Here is a 22,083-nt window from a genome sequence, read left to right as displayed (position 1 = left end):
ATCATCTAGTTCCAACCCCCCTGCCATGGGCAGGGACACCTCCCAGTAGACCAGGCTGCTCAAAGTCCCATCCAGCCTGGCCTTGAACACTTACAGGGATGGGGCATCCACAACAGCTCTGGTCTCACCACCCTCACAATAAAGAATTTCTTCCTGGTATCTCATCTAAATCTCCCCTCTTTCAGTTTAAAACCATTACCCCTCATCCTCTACACTCCCTGATAAAGAGTCCCTCCCTGTCTCTCCTGTAGGCCCCTTTAGATAGTGGAAAGCTGCTATAAGGTCTCCTTGGAGCCTTCTCTTCTCCAGGCCGAACAACGCCAACTCTCTCAGCCTGTCCTTATAGGAGAGGTGCTCCAGCCCTCTCATCATCTTCATGGCCTTCCTCTGTATCCATTCCAACATGTCCTCTGCTAAGGACTCCAGAGCTGGACACAGTACTCCAGGTGGGGTCTTGCAAGAGCGGAGTAGAATCACCTCCCTCTACCTGCTGTCCACATCTAGTGCCAAAAAGCACAAGTGACATTCAATCAACTGTGCATTTCACTAAATAGTCAGTCTGAAACAGCAGTGGCAAGGCAGAGCTGTTGCAACAGCCCTGGAGCAAGAACTCACACTCTAAGCCTTTTTTATTATTATTATTATTATTATTACTTATTTTTTCTGTCAGAGTGTACGAATAGCTTACTCCAGTACCCATCACCCTTCAGTGTCTCTCTCACAATGATTATTCAATCAACAGTCAGGATTCTCCTAGCCATTTTGACAAGGCCACAGAAAAGTATGTGGAAGTTTGCAAGCTAAAACATTTGCCTTGCTTAAGTTTGCTTTCGGTGCAAATAAAATCAGTATAAGATCATCAAAATTGTTCTTGCAATTCAGGAAGAAAGCATGGTAAATATAGTCATAAAAACATTCTCAAGTTGGTTATTTTCCAGACCGAATTCCTACAAGAGACAAAATACACAATTTGGGTTATTCTTTGGATTACACCAAGATGCCTATCCCATTACAAAATCAGCATGACAGAAAATATTTAAGTGTTTTCCTTCTCATTCTCAAAACACTCAACAGATGAAGTGCGAAATTAAATCCAGGCGGGAAACGGGCAGTTTCTCACATCAGGCAGCCCAGGAGAACACAGCTCGGGCAGGAGCTAGCAGCTACAGCCCCCGCGGCAGCTCTTGGGCAAGCGTGGGGAGGGCTCTCGCCCCCACCCTGCCACACTGGCCCAGCGGCCGGGCATTGCTGCACACTGGTCCCTGCTTCTGGGAGGGAGGGAGTTGGCAGGGGTGGAGCTGGCTGCAAGCCCAGCTCAAGCCTTTCTGACCGAGGAGGAGATAAACCGCCGGTGAGCCACTGCAGCAGTGGCAGGCCCTTCCCTCCTTCCCCTCGCTCCCCTGAGGTGTGCGTCCCATGGCTTTTAGGCCTTTGGTGTGCAGCTCATAAGACCAAGAGGCACGATGCACACCGCTCTTTGGTGATGGCAGGCAGAGGGGGAACCATCAAAGCCCATGCCTAGTTTCCCACCCACCATGAAATAAGAGTGCAGAGAGCCTCCTATAAGACAAAAGCCCATCCCTCACCACTCACGATCAGCAGTTAAGGTACCCACTGACAGGCAGTGAGAATGGAAAAAGTAATTCATCACACTATTAAGTATTAAGCTGCATCAACCCAACATCATCCTCGCTCTCTCAGTCTTATCATTCTCCTCTGTCAACCCCCTTTTTTCCAGTCTCTCCCATTTTCCTCTCTCTGCTTCCATACAGAGTCATTCAACTTGCAGATCTCTGTGTCTCATCCCAAGCACCAGCTGCCTTTCCCAGCCTAGGCACGGGCCCTCTGCTTGCCTCATCTCATCTTCCTCCTTTCAAAGGCGGTGCTGTTAGCAGAGCTGACAGGCCCACTAGAATAGTTATCACCTGTCGGCAGCTTGGATGTAATACATACTCCTGTGGTCCAAAGCTCCAGTGAATTAGAGATAGCTGAAAAAGCAGCAGACTTTGTATCTGAAACTACCTACCACTTGTGCCGGTATTATAACGCATACAAAAGATGAGCAGAAAATTAACTGAGCTTGTTCAATTATTTTGTTCTGCCTAGAAACATTATTCATGTCCCAGCCTTTCTTACAAGCACCCCCCACCAGCCACATTATTCTCTTTGGCCTAGTAAGTTTTATTAATCATATACAACGAGCTTGAAAAGCATAAGGGCCAATTTTATTGCAGGAGGGAGATACAACAATTAGGCAGCTGAGGGCTTTCAGTGCCTGCAACATGTGGGTTTGCCTGAGCTGTGGGTTGATAACTCGAGCTTTTTATTGGCAGTAAACAGGTGATGATCAAAGTCTGACTAGGCTACAACGCTTTCAGCTCATTTTCTGAGAGGTTGCAGCAGGACTTGCTCTTGAAATAAGAAATCAGGCAAATCATGGTCCAACGTGGCTGTTAAGAGCTGTGGAACTGCCAGGAGGGCCCTGAGTACCTGCAGCACAAAGGGACCTATCTCATTGCCAGAGCACCTTGTTTCAGCACATCAAACAAAAGCTCCTCAGAATTTCTAGGAAATGCTGACACATTGCAGGCATCTGGACCAATTCCACCAACTACAAATTAAAGGGTAAAATAAAATCACGAGCACAGAAGCCAGGCTTTTCAGCCACGTCTAATTATCACAGTGATTTTTCTGCAGAGGGTCCTACCTGCCACACTATCATCTTCCCTGCCTGTCTGCATTTGATCTTACTCTTCAACATTTCACTTGGTGCAAAGGAATTATGAGAAGTTCTTGCTTTGCACCCTAAAAGTCACAACACAGTGCACCATGACTGCCAAAAGCAGACTGCTCCACAGCCTAACTCCCTTCATTTTGACAGCCATGTCATCCTTCGGTCTGGCTGCAATGGTCCAGCTTCTGAGTAAGACAGACCCAAATTGCTGTAGTTGTCCACAGGAATGATCCATGCTCACTTGTCACAATGAGCGACACCAGGCTAGGAGCCCAGGTATAGACCCAACTGGGCAGTTCCCTAAGAAACAAAGAGATTCCCCTATTTCAGAGGCTTCCAGTCACAACCGACTCCTCGACAGCACTGTGACTGTGAAAGGTCCCAGTTGACAGGGAGAACAAAAAAAGGATGCTGGGTCATGCCCACCACTGCCAGCTGTGGGCCAGCAGAACTGGGAAACCACTTCTTAGACCAAGGCACTGCTGTGGATTTCACTAGAGCTACAAAACACTTTTTCCTAGCCAGAATCACTGAAAACCTGCTTTCGCTAATTCTGAGCTATCTGTTACTTATTTCTCTCAGAGGCTGTATGCGTGGAATGGTGCGTCTTCTTCCCCACGGAGGACATGAAGTACACAGCTCTGAGATAGTGACCCATCACTGACATGGAACACCACAAGAAAGGCTCTGCTCAGTTACCCGGCAGGCGCGAATGGACTGCCTTCTGTAGGTACTTTTCATTAAGGCAGAGAGTCGCTCTTTACGCCTTCCTGATGAAAATGAAAGGCTGGAGTGATGTCAGTAGATGCCCACCACCCATGTCTATTTAGAAGTGATAGAGTGAAGTGCAATCAGAAGGCACTTGGGAGATCCTCACGCCTAAGAACGCTGCAGGCGCAGAGATGACTTCCTCCAGCAAGGAGCAGGCAAGGGGCATTCAAAACACACATTTGAGTATACTTACTGCTGCATTAGTGTTTGGAAGGTTTGACAAATCTGACGAATGAAAACTGCAATTAACAACCAATTGGGGTGGGAGGGTGTCGGAGGGGTGTTCATCTTGGGGGGATGAGCATGAGAAGAAATAAATTATTTGGTTAGGGTTGGGTTTTTTTGTTTTAAACAAGCACACCACCTGCATTTTTCACAACTTAACACTTCTGTTCTCAGTAAAACCATGCTGTGATCTCAGCTTCTAAGAAACTAGTCAATAAACATTTACCCATATAGCCCCAGGAATCATTTAGGTAAATATTTGCGTATTTGCACATTTACTTTAAAATGAATCTTAGAAAATTGCCCATTGCTATTTCTCATTTCCATATCAAGTAAAATTTCAATTTGGCTTTTTTTTTTCTTCCATTATCAATGCAAACTGAAAGTTTAACTGAAAAAGAAATACATTAAAAAAATAAAAAGTAAACAAAGTGACAAATACCACATTGTCATCTGCCACATGTAATTATCTACTCAGAAAGAAAACCCTCTTTTATTTCTGCATTTCTGCTGGATGCATTTCTTTAAACTTCTGCGTTTTGGGGTCCCCTGTGTAACTTCCTGGTTTCCACCACAAAATCGCAAAGATAATGCAGTTGTGAAAATGGGAAGAAGTTCTACATATTCACCAACAGTCTGTTACTGTGGCAAAGAAATATGTCAATTATTGATTTGAGGGAAAACAGCACATACTTCAGAGTCCATTTTCAAACAGAATTCAGATATGTATTTCCCCAGCTCGGTCTTTAAAAATTTCAAATGCTTCAAGAGCTGATCTTTAGAGAAAGAGAGAAATAATTTACTAAAACAGGTTGCTTTCCCCCACTGTCTTCAGTCAGGAAAGACAAAGGCTTTTGTGGGGCAGTTTTGAGTGTTCTGTTGGCCTGCTGTACGGCAAGGTCTGAGATTTGTTAGTTGAAGTACAAGTTCAAGTAACTGTCATTAGTAGCTAAGCTGGTATTAAACTGCTTGTGCCTACACTGTTAATAGTTCATATATATCATTCTTGGATTGTAGTTCTGATAGATACACTCTGATAAGACAGGAGGCTTGATGACTTCTCTTTTCTTACGTGACGGTGTGGACCTGAAGTTCTTAGTCTGCAATATAAAGAAAAACACGTACCATTATATTACATTGTAGAATTTTGTGGAATCACCACACCTATAGAGTCCAAACAAAAAACAAGACCAACAGCAACCTGGTAGGTAACATCACTTTTGCAAAAGAAGCATAAAGTTATTTCTCTAAGCTCTGCGAGCAATGGGGTAGGGCACAGAAGCTGAAACCTGAACTGACAGAGAGATGCAACAACTGCCTTCATGGAGCCTACCCAGGACAGCCTTTGAATCTTTTTTTCTTAATGTGATTGAAAACAAATCTTGAAACGTTGATATTTTCAGCAAAATAGATGATAATGAACAATGCTAACTCCTCTGAAAAAACCAGGCAGGCCACAGGCAATCCAATTTAGGCACCTAAAATTACTGGAAGCTTTTGACTTCAATCTCTACAACTCCCACTCCCGTCAGTCAAATTGTCCCAAATGCATTAGAAGAGCATATCAGGAAATTAATCATTCTAACTTCAGAGCACCGTTTGACTAGTTTGCAAGAAACAAGGCACACGGCCATTAATTTAACCGTGAGCAGAAAACAAAACATTAAATAATTGCTCTTTCAATGTGCATTAAATGACGCAGAAGCCCCGAGGAAAGAGCAGCATATTATCATGCTGTTAAATATGTATCACGACACACAGGAATTAGAGAGGAAGTAAAAGCTGCAGTGGCAAATTTATCACTGCTGTTTCATAGCTTCTGAGTGTTTGAACTGCAACTTAAAAAATAAAAGTTTCATGGCTGTGTTTGTCTCTAATACAGCATAAGGAAGTGCACACTTTTCCCTTATTGTAAAATGCGTGTCTGTTTTCATTCAATCTTTAATCAGGCAGGTTTCTGCCATCAAGGGCAATACACATTCTTAAGCAAAAGATCAGAGTTAAGATCACTCTGTGAAACAGAAGTATGAAGACATTAACTTTTGGGAGATTTAAAATTCAGCTTAACCACTGACATTGCGTATGTAATTTATAGTATTCTTAGGCAGGAAATGCACTACACCACTCTTGATCTAGTACTTAAACAATTACTCAGATCCTCTGAATATACATGAAGATAGGGCCATCCAAACAATAGACACCCTCCCAGATACACTGTTCCTCATTCCCCCCTCCAAGTACACACAGAGATAAATGGGAGTTTTGTCAGAGCAGACACATTGCAATGAAATTACGTGTTTTAGTGAAGAATACACAAAAAAAAACCCACAAAGCGCACACACACACAAAAAAAACCCCACTTACTGCAAATGGTACTGCCGACCCATGTGCTAATTTACGTAACCTGAAAGCTAAAAGTGAGATGTCAGGAAATTAAAATGGTTTGATGGGGCAAGGTGCACAGCTGTTACGTCTATAGTTCTCCTCTAGCTGCCCTCAGATGTTGAAAGACTTTCTTCAAAATACAGTTACACTCGTAGGTTAAGTTATTATTTTTTATAATCTGCTCTTGAACACACTATTGTTTTCATTTTTCCCTTCATTGAAACTTTTGGTCAACCTGGCAGCCATGACTGAATTGACTCAATTCGGTGCTTTTTTCCTCAGTTCTGCAGAGACACATTGAGCCAAGAAAGCCAACTGAGCATGTTTTCTCCTCTCCTCACCTGCCCCAAAGACGCATGTCACTCTGTGACAGGGACAGGCTCCCGTCAAAGTGCTGCAAGCACTGGTCAGCGCTGCCACCACCGATGACAACTGCCCTTCTGTTTTCTTCTCCTGTCTTTTTTTTGTTTTTCCTCATCCTGCCTTCTCTGCTCTTCTAGTGCACACCTGCCCTCATTGTTCCCTCTTGCCAACCCACTTTCGCCCCTTTCATTCAGACCTGGTTCATGAAATACATCTGGAATGTAATATGCCCAGTGCAGGGGGAATAACATGAAAGACATTGAGCACAAAGAAGAAACCCAAGAGAAGCAGTAAAGCTAGAGCAGCACTAAGGCAATGGAGGAGAGTAAATCAGGTACCCTGATTCTCTGCAAGTTCCCTCCATTTACAGTTCACCTGACTCTACATTGCCTTCTCCCAGTGCTTCATATCTCCTGCTCTCCTGAAAACACTCTTGCCTTCAGCCTGCTGTTCTCTCTTCCTCCCATTTTAAGCCTCCACTTGGGCTTCTACTCCCGTTGTACACCATCACAGCCATCTTACTCAACTCCAAGAGTAGTAAACCATCATCTGAATTCTCAGTATCAAATTATTCAGTATGAGCCTGGCCCAGTATCAATGAAATCTACACAGCTTGAGAAACTGCGAGTGTACTAGAGGCAAGTATGTACATTTGGCCTATGCTTACACTTGCTCAAGGGACAACTTATGATTCCTGATGGAAGTTGCTTGCGTGAAGTCATTAGACTAGTTTGCAAACCGTCATTCTTATGTATAGGATTTTATGTCAGTAAATGCAGAACAATCAAAATAATTCTAAAACCTCAAAACCTACCCTACTCTCGGAAAGAATCCTTTTCATCCTGGATGAGTCTCTGCCATACATATAATGCATTAATATCATAATAACTATGTCTCTCACAAAACTCCGGACTTGTTTTAAAGTTTAATTTATTTTATTTTGGACTTTTCGAAAAGGTCAATGCATCATATATGGACATTTTCCTCAGTCCTTGCCTCCCAGCCCACTCTCTGCAATACAGTACACATCCTTGTACCTGAACATAGTCAGCAATGGAATTGTAATACACTTCAGGGTCATCAAATGACTTACCTCTGCACATGAAAATCAAGCATAAAGTCACACCAATGACAGCAGCAACACTCGCAGATCCTCCTATCAGGAGATAGGGAAGGCTGGGGGAAGAGTCTGAGAGATGAGAAGAGAAAGCTAGTTACAGAGCTAGATGTCAGTATCCACCAAGTACATGATGTTGCTACCTACCTTAACGAGAGGAGAAAGCTAATCCTCCACCCCCACAGCTCAAATGAGCTGAGAGACACAGAGGAGATGTCTGGATGCCTACCAGCACTAGGAAGCCGCCTCACACACACAGTCATTTGTGTGTACAAACACACTTTCATTTTCAACTTGCCTGCCTGCACAGTCTCCTTTTTTCTAAATTATATTAGCCCTGCAACAACAGAACTGAACAGCCATCCCTGCAACATGCTGTTATTAATGACTGGTCTCCACTGACTTCCCTCCTTCGTGGCTCTACTGAGATATTTTGGTGATATGAGCACTTATTCAGCTGTTCTTACAAATTCTACTGCAATAAGCTTCTAACAGGTCCAGCAAGCCAGCTGAGAAGCTGAATTTTACCCTTTATTACCTTTGGCCCTGGGAAAGATCACTTAAAACTCACAGGCAGACATTCTCCAAGGAATTTTTCTCCAGACCATCACCGCTGTGGGAAGCTGGACAAAATTCAACTTCAGGAGTTCAAAGCTTCACATCAAAGTGGTTCACATCAAACATTCACATGGTTTGCATGGCAAGGTTTTGGTAGCAGAGGGGCTGCAGGGGTGGTTTCTGTGAGAAGATGCCAGAAGCTGCCCCCGTGTCCAACAGAGACAATGCCGGCCGCCTCCAAGACAGATCTGCTGCTTGCCAAAGCTGAGCCAGTCAACAATGCTGGTGGCACCTCTGTGATAAGGTATTTAAGAAAGGGTAAAAACTGCTGTGCAACAACAGCTGGGAGAGAGGAGTGATAACATGAGAGAGAAACAGCCCTGTAGACCACAAGGTCAGTGAAGAAGGAGGGGGAGGAGGTGCTCCAAGCACCAGCACAGAGATTCCCCTGCAGCTTGGGAGGACCACAGTGGAGCAGATATCCACCTGCATCCCATGGAGGTCTGCGCTAGAACTGGCGGATGTGCCCTGATGGAAGCTGTGACCCAGTGGAGAGCCCCTGTGCTGCAGCAGGCTCCTGGCAGGACCTGTGACCCCGTGGAGAGTAGCCCACACATAAGCAGGATTTCTGGCAGGACTTGTGACCCCGTGGGGGACCCACACTGGAGCAGTCTGTTCCTGAAGGACTGCACCCTCTGGCAAGGACCCAGGCTGGAGCAGTTCGTGAGGAACGGCAGCCTGTGGGAAGGGCTCACGTTACAGAAGCTCATGAAGGACTGTCTCCTGCGGGTGGCACCCCACACTGGAGCAGGGGAAGTGCGTGAGGAGGAAGGAGCAGCAGAGATGAAGTGTTATGAACTGACTGCAGCCCCAATTCCCCTGTGCCACTCAGGGGGAGGAGGCAGAGAAGATGGAAGTGAAGCTGAGCCTGGGAAGAAGGAAGGGGTGCGGGGAAGGTGCTTTTAGATTCATTCTTATTTCTCACAATCTTACTCTGATTTGATTGGCAATAAATTAAATTAATTTCCCCAAGTTGAATCTGTTTTTCCCATGACAGTAACTGGTGAGTAATCTCCCTGTCCTTATCTTGACCTATGATCTTTTTGTCATATTTTTCTCCCCTTGTCTTGTTGAGGAGAGGGAGCGATAGAGCAGCTTAGTGGGCACCTGACGGCCAGCCAAGGTCAACCAAGCAAAAGCAGAATGAGGAACTCCCGTAAAACAGAACAGGGACAGAAAAAAACCACACACTGAAAGTTTCTCCATACAATGCCACGAAACATTTGGTTTCAACTTACTAACTCAAAATTATTAATTTCTCTATCAACATGCACTAGGACTTTGACTTATAACCCCACTAAATAATCTGCAGAGCCCTGGCATTCAGTGGGAACAGCTGCATCGAACAGCACAAAAAAGCCCAACAGCACGATGAAGAGCAATCACAAAACAATATTATTTACGTGACAGGTCTAGGGACAGAGTCTGGTTTATAGCTGGGTGGGTAACCAGGCAGGTGACGGTGGGAAGCATGCTGTTGACCCAGCCTATGTAGCTCACTCTAGTCACTGTTCCATTGGGGTGATGGACTTCTTCCTCGGTGCTGTGATTGCTTGCAGGGATCCAGGAGATGTCAGCGGCTGGCTTTCCAGCAGACGCCTGACAGACAACCGCTCCACTCTTGCCATAGGTCAGAGTCACTGCAGGAGGGACTACAGAAGAAGAAGAAAAAAAAAAAAAGAAGGCCACAACCATTATTTCTCGTTCAGTATAAAATCACCAACTAAGAAACTGAAAAATAGGTGGTATTTTTCAGTTTGTGTGACCAATTCGAGAGATTTTAAAGTGATTTGAAATATTAGCATCAACGATCTTTACAGAAAAAAAAATACATCAAGAAGTCCAAGGTGAATACCTCCAAAATGAGCTAGCTGCATCTAAAAGTCTGCTTCCTCATGTTGTCCAAAAGGTGACTAGAGTAGTAACAGGAGAAGATGAGATGACAGAAAGGGGCAGATTAAATGCAGATTTATAAGTACGGCATGTACATACTGAAGAAAACACAGCTTGCTGAAGCTCCAGCTAAAATATTTAGAAGATTGGGTAGGCAGAATCAAGAATTTGATAGTAGGGCAATAAAGGAGTAATTGGACAAAACCGTTCTGCCTAAAGTCCAACAACTCCTATTCTGCATTTGACAAAACAGGCAAAGGCTCAGACAACACCTAAGCCATTTTCAGAAAGGCAAGACCTTGCAGGGAAGAAAAAAAAAATCAAGTGACAAAAATTAATAATAGCAATTATAGATTTCCAAAATTCATTTCCCATAATTTTTAGCTATATTCAGAAGGCTTAACTAATATGGTCAGAACACAAAATCTTCTCCTATGTTGTTTTTTTTTAATTTATGGAAACCTAGAGACAGTTTACCTGACTATCCGAAAAGGATGACTTGATGTATTCATTATGTTTCACAATATTCTTTCGTTCCTGCCTATGTTGAAAATAGACTAATTTAATTTTTATTTGAGTGATGCAGTCTTATAAACAGCTTTCAGTATTTCTGGAAGACTGAAATATTTCCAGATAGTGTCATGAAACTTTTGCTTCCTTCCTATTCATCTCTTACCCCAGAAAAACACACATTGACCTCACTAGGAATTTTGGTTCAGCATCCTATTGCTCAGCTAATAGCAGCAATATTTATGTGATATCTTCTGTTTGCATTAACTTAACAAAGAGTTTATACTCCTGGTTGTGTGAACATTCACACAACATTCAAACCCCATGTTACACCCAAAGAACTCTCTCAGAAACTATGCAGACTGCTGGATTTGTGCATTTAAAACTCTGTCTGCGAGTCAGAAGCTGTTAAAAAAAAAACAAACAAAAAAACCCCAGATTATTTCTCCATAGAACAGCCAAGTCCTATTGGGTAACTTCTCACACCTTTTTTCCCCTCTCCAAATAGCCAGACTACATCAGCTTACCTCTTTATTTTCAATTTCAGTATGCATCCAAAATGAATTTGGTCTTTTACCACCAAATCAAATCATTTTGATCTCCACACACACAGGAAAAAAACAAACAAACAAACAAAAAAAACCAAACAATACCACAAAGCATGTCTTACCTATCACAGTGAGAGAAGAGAAAAGAAGAAAATTCCCTGCACTGCTGACAATTTCACAGCTGTAATTTCCCTCATCACTAAGGTTCACAGGGTAAATACGAAGAGCGGGGTTACTGTCAGGTGAGTATTTCCACATCATCCTCTCACTGCAGTTTAACGTCCTTGTCTCATTGCGATCACTTCTATAGGCCAACAAGCAGCAACCGCTGCATTTCGTCTTCCAGGTCACCATTAGCAAAGACAACTTGGAGGTGTACGGGCAACTCAACACAGCCTCATGACCGGCCTCCACGCTCACCATGTTGTGAACTGCATCAGAAGAAAAAAAGGCATTAAAAATGATGCTACAGCCATTGTCAAAACATAGAAAACTCTTGACTTCATCACACTTAAAACTTTCTGCTTCCTACTGTACTGACAGTCTTGGGGACAGATTGCCCTGGGCAGATGCATCAGTAGCATTCGATTTCCAGGTCCGGCTTCCTGCTGTCACTCTTTGAAGCCTGGAAATGCAGCGGAGATGGTGCCTTTCTGCTGTGGACACTGTGCAGGTATGTGATACGTGCTGATGAGCTGCAAGTCCTCCATCTTTTTTTAGACACCAGATTTATATCACTTTAAGATGGGCTTTGAAAAACTGAGGGGGAGGGCAAGATTCACCCTTTATGGGAAAGGAAACTATTTTTTAAAAAAATATTGTGTTACTGAATTAAGCGTCTTGGTTAAAGAGCAAATAAAACTGGGGATAGCAGTAGAACATACACCTGTAACAAGATTAAAACCCAAGATCACTTGGTGCAGTAATACACGAAGAATGTTTAGTAAGGGGCATGTATAGCTAGATCCCTTTTCTACCAGAAATCATAGCTCTCCTGATATTGTCCCAGTTGAACAGGAGATGGGTCTTGAGATGATCTGTGTTGGATTCCTATCAGATATATCATCCTGTGCCTCTGCAAGGCACACAATTATTTTGCCAGCTGAGGTGACATCACTCTCTGCGTTCATATTAAAAAATAAGAAAAATTTCCCCCGGTCAACTGCAAAGTTTCGATGTACTGGTCAGTTGGAAATACAGAGTACCAAAGAGTGCTGCATGTAGTTTTAGATCTTTGTCACTCACCTGACCCTTCAACCAGACTGATTAGCAAGAAAGGGAGCGCAGCCAGAACTGCCCACGTCTGAGCCATCTTTAGCAAAAGGAACCAGCACTGCAGAAAGTGAAGGCAAAGAAAATGGCACATCGCAAATTGTCATGCAAATTCCTTCAAAGAGAACATACAGTAAAACCTCCGTTTCCTTTGAAAAGAGAAGTTCCAAGACCTCATATCAAGTATCATTTCTTGTACTGAAGAAAGTAAAGCAAAAAGGGTTTTGAAAATTAAAAAAAAAAAACCAAAAAAAAACCAAAAAACACTACTCTTTACAAACAATTTTTAAAAATCCAGGATCTCTGATACAATTTTACAGGCAACTCTAGCTGTTCACTATAAATGCCCAGCCGGCTAGCACAAAGATAGCTACAGACCTCTTATTGCCACTTCATAGACTTACATGCAGAATACGAAAAAAAAGGTTTTGCAAGAGCAAACATGCATGCATTACAACTCTTTCTGAAAAATCAAGGTAACAGCATGCATAGGAAAATTCAGGATCTAGACTTTATCAACTATTTGACAAAGAAATTATTCCTAACCCTTGTGTGCTTTTAATTTCTTGAAAGGTAACTCCACTTCTGTAGTAGAACGAAAAGGTCCTACTGCAAGAGATCAAAAGTATATGAGTTTGTTTCCTGCATTCATAGTCACAGTGAACTAAAAAGGCATCTAGTAACTTATGCTATTCTGCAACTATATGTACTTTTTAACAAACCATATCTTTTCAACTGGTAGCTCCTTTTTGGCGAGAGGGCAGCAGTTTATTGGTAAGATTGAGACGGTGCTGTCACCCCAACACATTGTTTTCTGGTTCTCAAAAAAGCCACAGAACTCCATGCTATCCAGAAGCTTTCCAATCAAAATACATATGGTTATCAGTGGAGAATTTTGATGTAAACCCATTCAGCTGTTGCTTGAACATGGATTTGGCTAAGAACATCACTGATACATACTTTCCTACAGTCCAATATCATACATAAATGACCCCAATTTGGGATGACAAACTTGCATTACACTGTCCTGAACAATATCCCTATGTATTCCCACCGTCAAACTCCTGACCTCTTCTGCACAGGTCTCAAGGATGAGCACCCTACTGCAGTAGGTACCCGTGCTGGTTCTGTCACAGCAGAGGTTCACAACCAATGCACTGCTGTGCCCCCAACCAGCCAGGGGATAAAGCCGAGTTCTCGGAGCGCATGCCTGATTCCACAACGCTACAGTAGCCATATCCTGACTGCAGTTTTCTGATGTTACTGTCAGAAATCAATGGCTGCACTTTTGAGGGTCCCTGTACCCTGCCCATAAAGCTATCTTGTTATCCATCACTCGCCTCTGCATTCCCTCAAAGCGTCGTCTTGGTAAAGTTTTTGTCATTCTCTCCTTTATGCTATCATTTGTATCTCTTTAATCTCTTACTTTCTGAATCAGTCACCTGCAGCTAGAGATGACTGGAAAATTGTGTTTCCATCCCATGGGAAATACCGATGCGTTCTTTTCATTCTCAAGTCAAAACCCAGTACCCACCAGACAAGGAAATGTCTTCGTGCAACAGCTGATTTGGAGATGTCGTATGTGTTGCAACAGGACTTTCCTTCTGGGCTATTTAGATCACAGGCTGTTCACACCCATATCTAAGCATGCTTCTCAGTACCTGCCGAGAGGAGGAGGAAAGGCAGCCAGGGTTCACCGTGCACACAGAAATCTAAATCCTCCTCTGATATCTATTCCTGTAAAAGTGACAGGCTTCAATTATGCAGCATTAATGATTTCATTTTAAATGTAAAAATATATCAAGTGAGAACACCTGGTGCACAGAAGAAAAACCAGAACATCGCCGCACTTGTGGCACAGAAAGAACAAATGCTGCCACATTCATGAGCCGAGTGCAAGAGGCAACAGTATATTCTTAAATACAACGCGATACGTATGCACATTCAGACAACAGCCTGATGGTTTTCGTCACAGTTCTAACAAAACACTGATGCATCTGGATGAAAAACTTTCACTGCAGCCTGGAAACAAAGCCAGTGCGACCACATTGATCAGTATTCTACTACTAACGTGCAACAGGCAACCTAACTCTTACCTTAAAAAAACACCAAATTTAATTTTTGTTCACTTAAAATCTTTGCCACAAATGAAATATTTTATTTTGTGTCATGTTATTCAGTACTGTCGAAAGATTTGGGGTTTTTTTTGCAATTTGGATAAATTACGCATATAAAAGTTGTTTTCAATCAAAAAGTTTGAAAAATGTTTTTAACCAAAAAATAAAAAAAGATGCTTTTTGACCAGAATTATGTACTGAATTTGACCCAGTTTGCAAATAACTTTTTCAGTCTCTTTCAAAAGAAAAGTAAAAAAAAAACCCTCCACAATGTTTATCAGAAAATTCAGTATTCACCGATTTTGATGGATCTATAAATATTCATAACCAGAACATTGCCATATTGGAACTTGTCCCAGAGATCTATCTTTTTTTAAAATGCATACAAGTCTCATATATGAGGTTTATTTGCTCAAAAAGAACAGGCATTAATGATTAAAAATGGGGCCTTACAGAAAGAACAGAGTATATTACTGTGTTTAAATATTCATGTATGAAACACAGAATTTAGACAGCAATTTTTAAGGTTCACAATCCTTGAATGCTTGTGCCTGTAAGCGAGAAGTTAGTCTCAAAGTAAAACCCAAAAAGGAGAAACCAAGCACAGCTGAAGCAAATTCATTTTAAAGTAGCAAATGAATATTTGTAGATGGTCTTGTGTTATTTCCTTTGATGGAATTAAAATGCCTCAATAACGACATTAAAATAAATTAAAATTTTTACTCAGCCTTGACGGCGGTGGCTGCCAAAACACCATCCAATAGGTGCGTCACCATTCCATGAGCCTCAGCCTTCCAGCTGGGGAACAGCACCACTCACGCTCGGATTCATCCCAATGAATGCTGAGGCTGGAGGACAGTCACCCGGTTGTCAGCCTGGAGAAGAGCCCTCCAGCCACAGGAGCATGGGAGATGAGCAGCAGCAGGGCCAGGGGGCTCCGGTCTTCTGGTACTCGCTGTCCTGAGGATGAGTAGAGAGACGTCAGCCCACGCAGCCCGTCCAACGTGGACGCTGGTCCCGGTGGCTGCTTATGGGGTGGCTCCTGCACACCAGGGAACTGCAGAGATGTACCTGGAGCTCCCCTCCGGCTCTGTCCTCACAAGGGCCCTGGATATAGTTGCAAAGAAGTGAGAACTACCTCAGTTTAGGACTGTCCATCCCAAATAGCCCCTGTTTTCAGCCGTACAGTTGATTAATTTCTTTTTGCTGATGCTCCTGAGATCTTAACAGGCAGCAGATTTTTCTGGCAGACAGACATAGCCTCTTCCCCCTCTGAAAGAGCTCAGTGAAAACAAACTGCTTGGTTGTACACTCCCCTGAAGAGCATGTGACACAGTTAAAACTAGGGAAGCAAACTGCTTTCTGACATGAAGAACAAACCACAACCTTAAGTTGTCTGCTATTACACATCAAACACAAGCTACGAGCCTTGAGCTATGCAAAGCACCAACTTAAAATCAGACAAGTCCAACACAATGAAAATACACGTTAACACAATCTGAAGGAGGAAAAGGTGCAGATGATAAAGAAGCTGGTATCAATCAGTGCATCAGTCGTCACCACAACTCTTTAAAACATAATCGATATGTCGATAACTCAGCAAGATATGGCTCTTCTTTGCACTGGAAGCATGTTTTAAAGGGTAGAGAAGACCCTGCCTCAAAAGTCTGTTCTCTGTAACACCTGGCGTCTTTGGACTAGAAGGGACAGCAAGAAGAGTAAGCAGTTGCATGCAGCTGTGGCAACTCTCTCACTTCTTGTAAAAGGATAAGGTAACAGTAAAGACTAGTAAAAGCAAGGCTACATTATTTAAAATCTAAACCCACACTTTTAACAGTCACAGCCTTCATGCAGCAGCACCATCCACTACAAGGTACTCGAGGTTTCCACCTCACCACCAAGGCCCCTCCTCAAAGCCACGCTCCTCTGTCACTCAGCTCTCAGGGGGAGGCATGGTTTCTGCAGGTGTGAGTCCTTGCACCCTACACAGGGCTGGCTGTCACCTCAGGAGGCCAGGAACCTTTATGCTGAATACTTGCCAATCACACAGCAACATAACTCAGGAGCCAACACCTCTTCTGAAGTGACAGCTGCTGGTTATGCCGTATTTTCAAAATCCCTGGGTCAGCCTCCACTTTTAGCTGTCCTTTTGAGCGTGGGAAACTCTGGAAGCTAGGGTTATCTACCAGTAAGGCATTTGCAATAAATAACTGGAGCAATCCAAATGGCAGTTTTAGAGGCTGTCCCATTTCTCCTCAAAGTTTTAACACGAGCCACTAGACACCAGAGTTGTAAGAGTTACCTGAAGAAATGTAGCAGCAGATGGCTACCAAGATGATTAGGGGACTGGAACACCTCTCTTATGAGGAAAGGCTGAGGGATTTGGGTCTTTTTAATCTGGAAAAAAGACAACTGAGGGGGGATCTTATCAATGCTTATAAATACTTAAAGGGTGGGTGGCAGGAGGATGGGGACAGGATCTTTTCAGTGGTGCCCAGCAAGAGGACAAGGGGTGACAGGCACAAACTTGAGCATAGGAAGTTCCACCTAAACATGAGGAGGAACTTCTTTACTTTGAGGGTGGCAGGGCACCGGCACAGGCTGCCCAGAGAGCTGGTGGGGGTTATGGAGTTTGAATGTCTCTGGAGACATTCAAAACCCACCTGGACGTGTTCCTGTGCGGCCTGCTCTAGGTGACCCTGCTGTGGCAGGGGGGCTGGACTAGATGATCTCCAGAGGTCCCTTCCAACCCCTACCATTCTGTGATTCTGAGATGTGTCCGTGGGTCTGCATTCCCCATGCATCTCAGGGGCCAGGCCTCAGGCTATTTTTGTACCGCCTGTTCACTCCTTGTGAAGAGTTTTGCATCAGGTCTGGGAGCAGCCTGCAGTCCCCGCTCAGGGGACAGACTGAGCTCAACTGCTGCCCCTGTTGCTCTGGAGCAATGGTCCTCTCCTGGGAATTCCTCAAGTCCCTCCGTTGGAAATGAAGTTACAAAATATAGGAAGACTTTGAATGCCCTGGGAGGAAGATAAATCATATCAAAAGGGGCAGAAGGTAGATATTCCCAAAGCTGTTCATTCTCAGAAATGGAAAAGTTTGGGGGGGAGAGGAGAGGTTGTGCGCTTGCTCTGTTCTTTGCCATCTCCCTTAACCATCTGTGGCTGGCCACTGCAAATGCTACTGGGCTAATGGACCTTTGGTTTGACTTTATAGCCTCCTGGTATATTTATTCTCTTAGAGATAACCCTAGCCTTGAAAACACATTCATGAAGCCCTGTACCAGCACAGCACAAGATGGTTAGCACTGTTAGCGACTGGAGATGCTGTACCGCCAGAGTACATTTTGTTCTCAGGCTCCCTATTTGTCTTACACTTGCTGGCATCAGTGGTTAGCCACTGGTGGCCACAGGTGGCTTGTAGCTGCAAAAATCAACCCATCCAGTTCGTGAGCCAGTTTCTTTCAGTTCCAAATATGTAAAACTGTAAAGCTTTCTCCACAAACTGGGAAATAGAGGGTAGATGGCTTTCTAAAAGGGAGAGAACTAGCCTAATAAAAGAAGCTCTCAAAAATATTACGAACAAATTATACTAAACAACAGTAGAATTGCAGTGTTTTGGTAACACATACATGAAGGTGAATACGTTTGAAGCTTCCGCCACAGCAGAGCAGAGGTTTGTGGTATCTGTGTGTCGAATTCATCAAGATACTAATACTTAGTATAATGCTAACATTAGCATTACAACAAAATAGGGTTTTTTCCCCAGGGGAAAAAAAAAAAAAAAAGCCATACAACAGATGAGTACTTTGTCTGACTTTTTTTTTTTTTATCTTTAATAGGTGTAATTCAAGAAAGCAGGTGGGCATCTCCTCTCTTCTCAGAAACATTTACCTTCTTAACACCAGCCTATCTAGAAAACTGCTTAGTCCCGTGAAGTTATTACGTGAACCAAGTTGTACATCTTACTTGTGTAGCTGCCATGCAGCCAGCCTCTTCAGAAAGCACTGTAACCCAGTGCTGGGAGCAGAGAGCAGGAGCAAAGGATGAATAAGAACAAGAACGCTGCTCAGTAGCCTGTTCTCTTCCTTTCAGAAAGAGTGAGGACATTTGCTTTACGTTTTCTGTTGCATGGGGAAAAGAAAAAAAAAAACAACAAAAAACAAACAAAAAAAAAAACCAACTGGTCCATGTACCCAACAGCTTGACTTTCCCAGGTATGAAGCATCTGCGACTCTCACCAATGTCAGCAAACATATGGGGGGAAGCACTGCTGATAATGAAGCCTTTAAAACTTGACACTTCCAGGTTAAAATGTCCAGAGGCAATTATATTGCTATTTCCAGAGACAAAGAAAAAGGATTTCCTTTTTAACAGTAGACATTTTTCCCCTAATTGCACAGCCACTGGACCAGCATGGCTGTGCTCAGCAACTTCTGCTCCTGGCCCTACAGGATCCCCTTACCGCTTGTGGGTCATTAACCTCAGGGGCTTCTCACTCGATCCCAATACCCCAGCAACCAAGTCTATCACAACAGAGATGTTTGTGACCTTAACTACTTTAATTCCTGCCTCTTGTGGACCTAGTGCAGCTTGTTGCCAGTTTCCCAGGGAGAACCTGGGAACCAACAACCTCCAAGTACAATTACTGCCTTCAGAGCTGTGGATAATCCAAGAAAAAGTCTCCCATACAAGTATCGAAAGATGAACAGAAAAGAGATGGTCTATAGGTGGACACTTACCTTCCAAAACACTTCAGTAAGAATCGATCTCAGGCTCCCCAGGTGAAAGCTTCTTTCACATCTTTCAGACGGAGGTATTGGCCTCCCACTCCACAGCCAAATGTGACAGAACTGCACCACACATCCCAAACTGCAGGTAAACAAGCTGCTAACCCCAAATAATTCCCACTTCAAAAAGAACAGCAATAGCAGAAGAACTGTTACATAGCAGAAATAAAAGCCTGAGTGGTCCTGCCTCATCCATCCGTCAACCTTACGTGTAGCATCACTAACCATGGTTTAGGCACGGGTGGAGAAACAGGACTACCAGGCCTCTCTCCTTCAGCTGTTCACTGCTCGTCCTCCTTCACACCCCAGGGAAGATGTTCTCTGAAAACTACATCTTCTTCCTCCCAGGGAGAGCTGCGAACATCCTGCAAGAAATCCCAGGAACCCCCAACAGACTCAGCTGGGAGTCAGCTGCTGCAGCCTCAAGGAGATGCATACTTGGTCCTCCTCAGACTCATCACATAGAAGTTGATTTATTTTTTTAGGAAGCAAAAACCTTGTCTCCTCTTCCATGTTTATAGAGCAACCAGATCAACACTTCCAAATATGAAATCCGTACTGTTATCACATGGCAAAGGAGAAGGCTCAATAGCTTTCTTTCAGTGGCTTCCATTTCTGTGATTTTTACGTGAAGTGGAACAAATCAGTTGTATAAGAAAGCATACCTGAAATGGAAACCTATATCTATATTGGAAAAAACTACACATCCCACCTCTCAAATGCAAACTAAAGTCATGACACCAGTATCAGGATGGCATTTATCACTGCCTACAATCTTTTGGTGCAGTACAATAAACCAAAGGGGATGCTTCTGCTTTACCTGTTTCCTTCCTCACCGCAGAGGCTTCTTTGCTGTCATAAACTCCTTTTCTTATGAGCCAGCTTAAGACGTATAGCTCTGCGTCATTTAGCGGTTTAGAAAAATTCTCCACAGTGGTTTCCAGTCAAACTTTTCGCCCCATTTATTTCCTGTGTTGCAGCTGGTTAGCAGCACTTCTGGCAGATTTTATGCTCGATGCGAGGGAGTATGATGCAGAAGGGCAGAGTTGCCAGGGGAAGCCCAGTCCTATGGCATGTCCTTATTCAGGCTCGTGCTGCCTGAACTGCGTGGCCTTTCTGTAGACCAGTCCTCTGCAGGTGGAAAATGTGACATGAAGTCAGGTAAGCTCCCACAAACATTGATGCTGTCATGGGATTCTGGGCACTGCTGGTAAAAGATTTTCTCATCTTCCCAGAGTGGCTTAAAATGCAGCTCAGAGGGAAAGGTCCTGAGGACAGGGTGGCAGAGCAATGCCTGCTCCAAGCTGGGAGAACATGCACGTCAGGACTTTTGGCTCCTCATTCAATGCCCTGAGGTGCTGTGTGAAAAGTTGAGACAAGGTGCTACAAAACAAGCAAGAGAGAGGGAAATAAGAGGCAAAAAAAAGAGTCAACTAGCATGCACTGTGCAGGAAGTGTCAGAAGCGGACTCAGGAAGCCTCCCCGTTCCCCACCACAAGGTCTTCGCTACATGCATTCATGCCGCAGACCACAGCCTTCTTCCCAGCCTTCCCCTGCCCTCAGGGCCGTATAGCCCAAGCCACAGTGCACCGCTATGGACCCACTTAACATACACATAAAACATCTTAAGTTGCTAAAAGTATCTGCTGTGGCTATGTGCGCATGTTGCGACATATGTATATTTATAAAAATCAATATAGAGAGATACAACATTATGCACACACTTTTAGAGCTCTTGCACTTAAGTAACGAGGTATCTATCCTCAGCTAATGAGGCTGTGTCACTGATTATATACCATTTTCCATATAACTCTCTTATTAAAGTGGACCCTTTCAGTAGAGCAGCTGCCAGGGTTGCGACTCCCAAAAAGCCCAGCTTGCCCAGGGCAGACACAACACACGCCCCCACACAGAGCAGCAGGCAGCCATTAAATCTCACCCCACAGCAGGGCGTCCAGCCCCATGGTGTGGCCCAGGCTCAGCCCCACCACCACCTCCCTCCCCTCCTGAAGAGAGGATCCCTCCAGCCCTGGGGCCCAGAGTCAACCAACTGTCTTCAGAATGGAGACAGGAGAGCAAAACGGTGCCGGCAGCCCTGCCTCACCAGTTTTCCTCACCTCTTTTCCTCCTCAGCTCCCTGCTTGGAGAGCCAAGAGCTGTGTACCTCACAGCCCTCCCACATGGCAGGAAAAGCTACTTGGCCTGTTTGCAACGTCTTCATCACTAGAAATCTGAGTCACACATTGCTTCTACGTGGTTTATTGTCAAAGCTAGTTTATGACTTCGGTAATGATAAATAGCCTCAGCTAAAGGAATTAAAAAATGCATCCAAAGGGATACACTGGAGGCACCTTTGAACTATATAGGCTTCCAACAAGCCCCTTTGAACAGGATGATTTCCCCCGTATGAGGCAATGTGTCATGTAAAAGAAGGTAAGTTAAGTTGAGGATGCTAACTGCAGTTTACATGGGAGTCCCTGCAACTGAACAACGAAGAAAACAACCTCATTCAAAGTCCAGATTCAATACTTTATAGTCCAGCACCTCTACTCAACCAGGCTTATGTACGTGTGCTACAAAACTTCTCCAAACTAGCTTTAACGCAGTTAACAAGGGCATAAGGAAGAGTGATCTCATTATGCCCATAAGCGATCCTGGCTGAATGCAGTTAGACAGTTAGACTGAAAATCTGTTTTCACTGAAAAAGACATTTTCATCTGGAAGGTTTGGACTAGCAGTCT

General features: G+C 43.8%; 1 protein-coding gene across 7 annotated transcripts in view; it reads right to left on the bottom strand.

The window, feature by feature from the left end:
* Nucleotides 1–256: 256 nt before the first annotated feature.
* LOC141747928 (cell surface glycoprotein CD200 receptor 1-B-like) overlaps nt 257–22,083 on the bottom strand; it is a 40,342-nt gene continuing 18,515 nt past the window's right edge. For 2 of the 7 annotated variants that reach the window (XM_074599009.1, XM_074598998.1), the window contains 8 exons: nt 15,277–20,473; nt 13,971–14,173; nt 12,410–12,497; nt 11,287–11,595; nt 9,617–9,865; nt 7,572–7,667; nt 6,095–6,141; nt 257–4,830 (listed from right to left, as the gene is read on the bottom strand). In XM_074599009.1, coding sequence (XP_074455110.1) covers nt 4,714–4,830; nt 6,095–6,141; nt 7,572–7,667; nt 9,617–9,865; nt 11,287–11,595; nt 12,410–12,476 — 885 coding nt within the window. In that variant the 5' untranslated portion in view covers nt 12,477–12,497; nt 13,971–14,173; nt 15,277–20,473 and the 3' untranslated portion in view covers nt 257–4,713. The other 5 variants (XM_074599018.1, XM_074598987.1, XR_012588860.1 and 2 more) reach the window with 5 other exon arrangements.

The sequence above is a fragment of the Larus michahellis genome, chromosome 1, assembly GCF_964199755.1.
Source record: "Larus michahellis chromosome 1, bLarMic1.1, whole genome shotgun sequence".
Classification (NCBI taxonomy): Eukaryota; Metazoa; Chordata; class Aves; order Charadriiformes; family Laridae; genus Larus; species Larus michahellis.
Note: the sequence above shows the minus strand (reverse complement) of the source record. Positions and strands in the feature narration are given on the sequence as shown.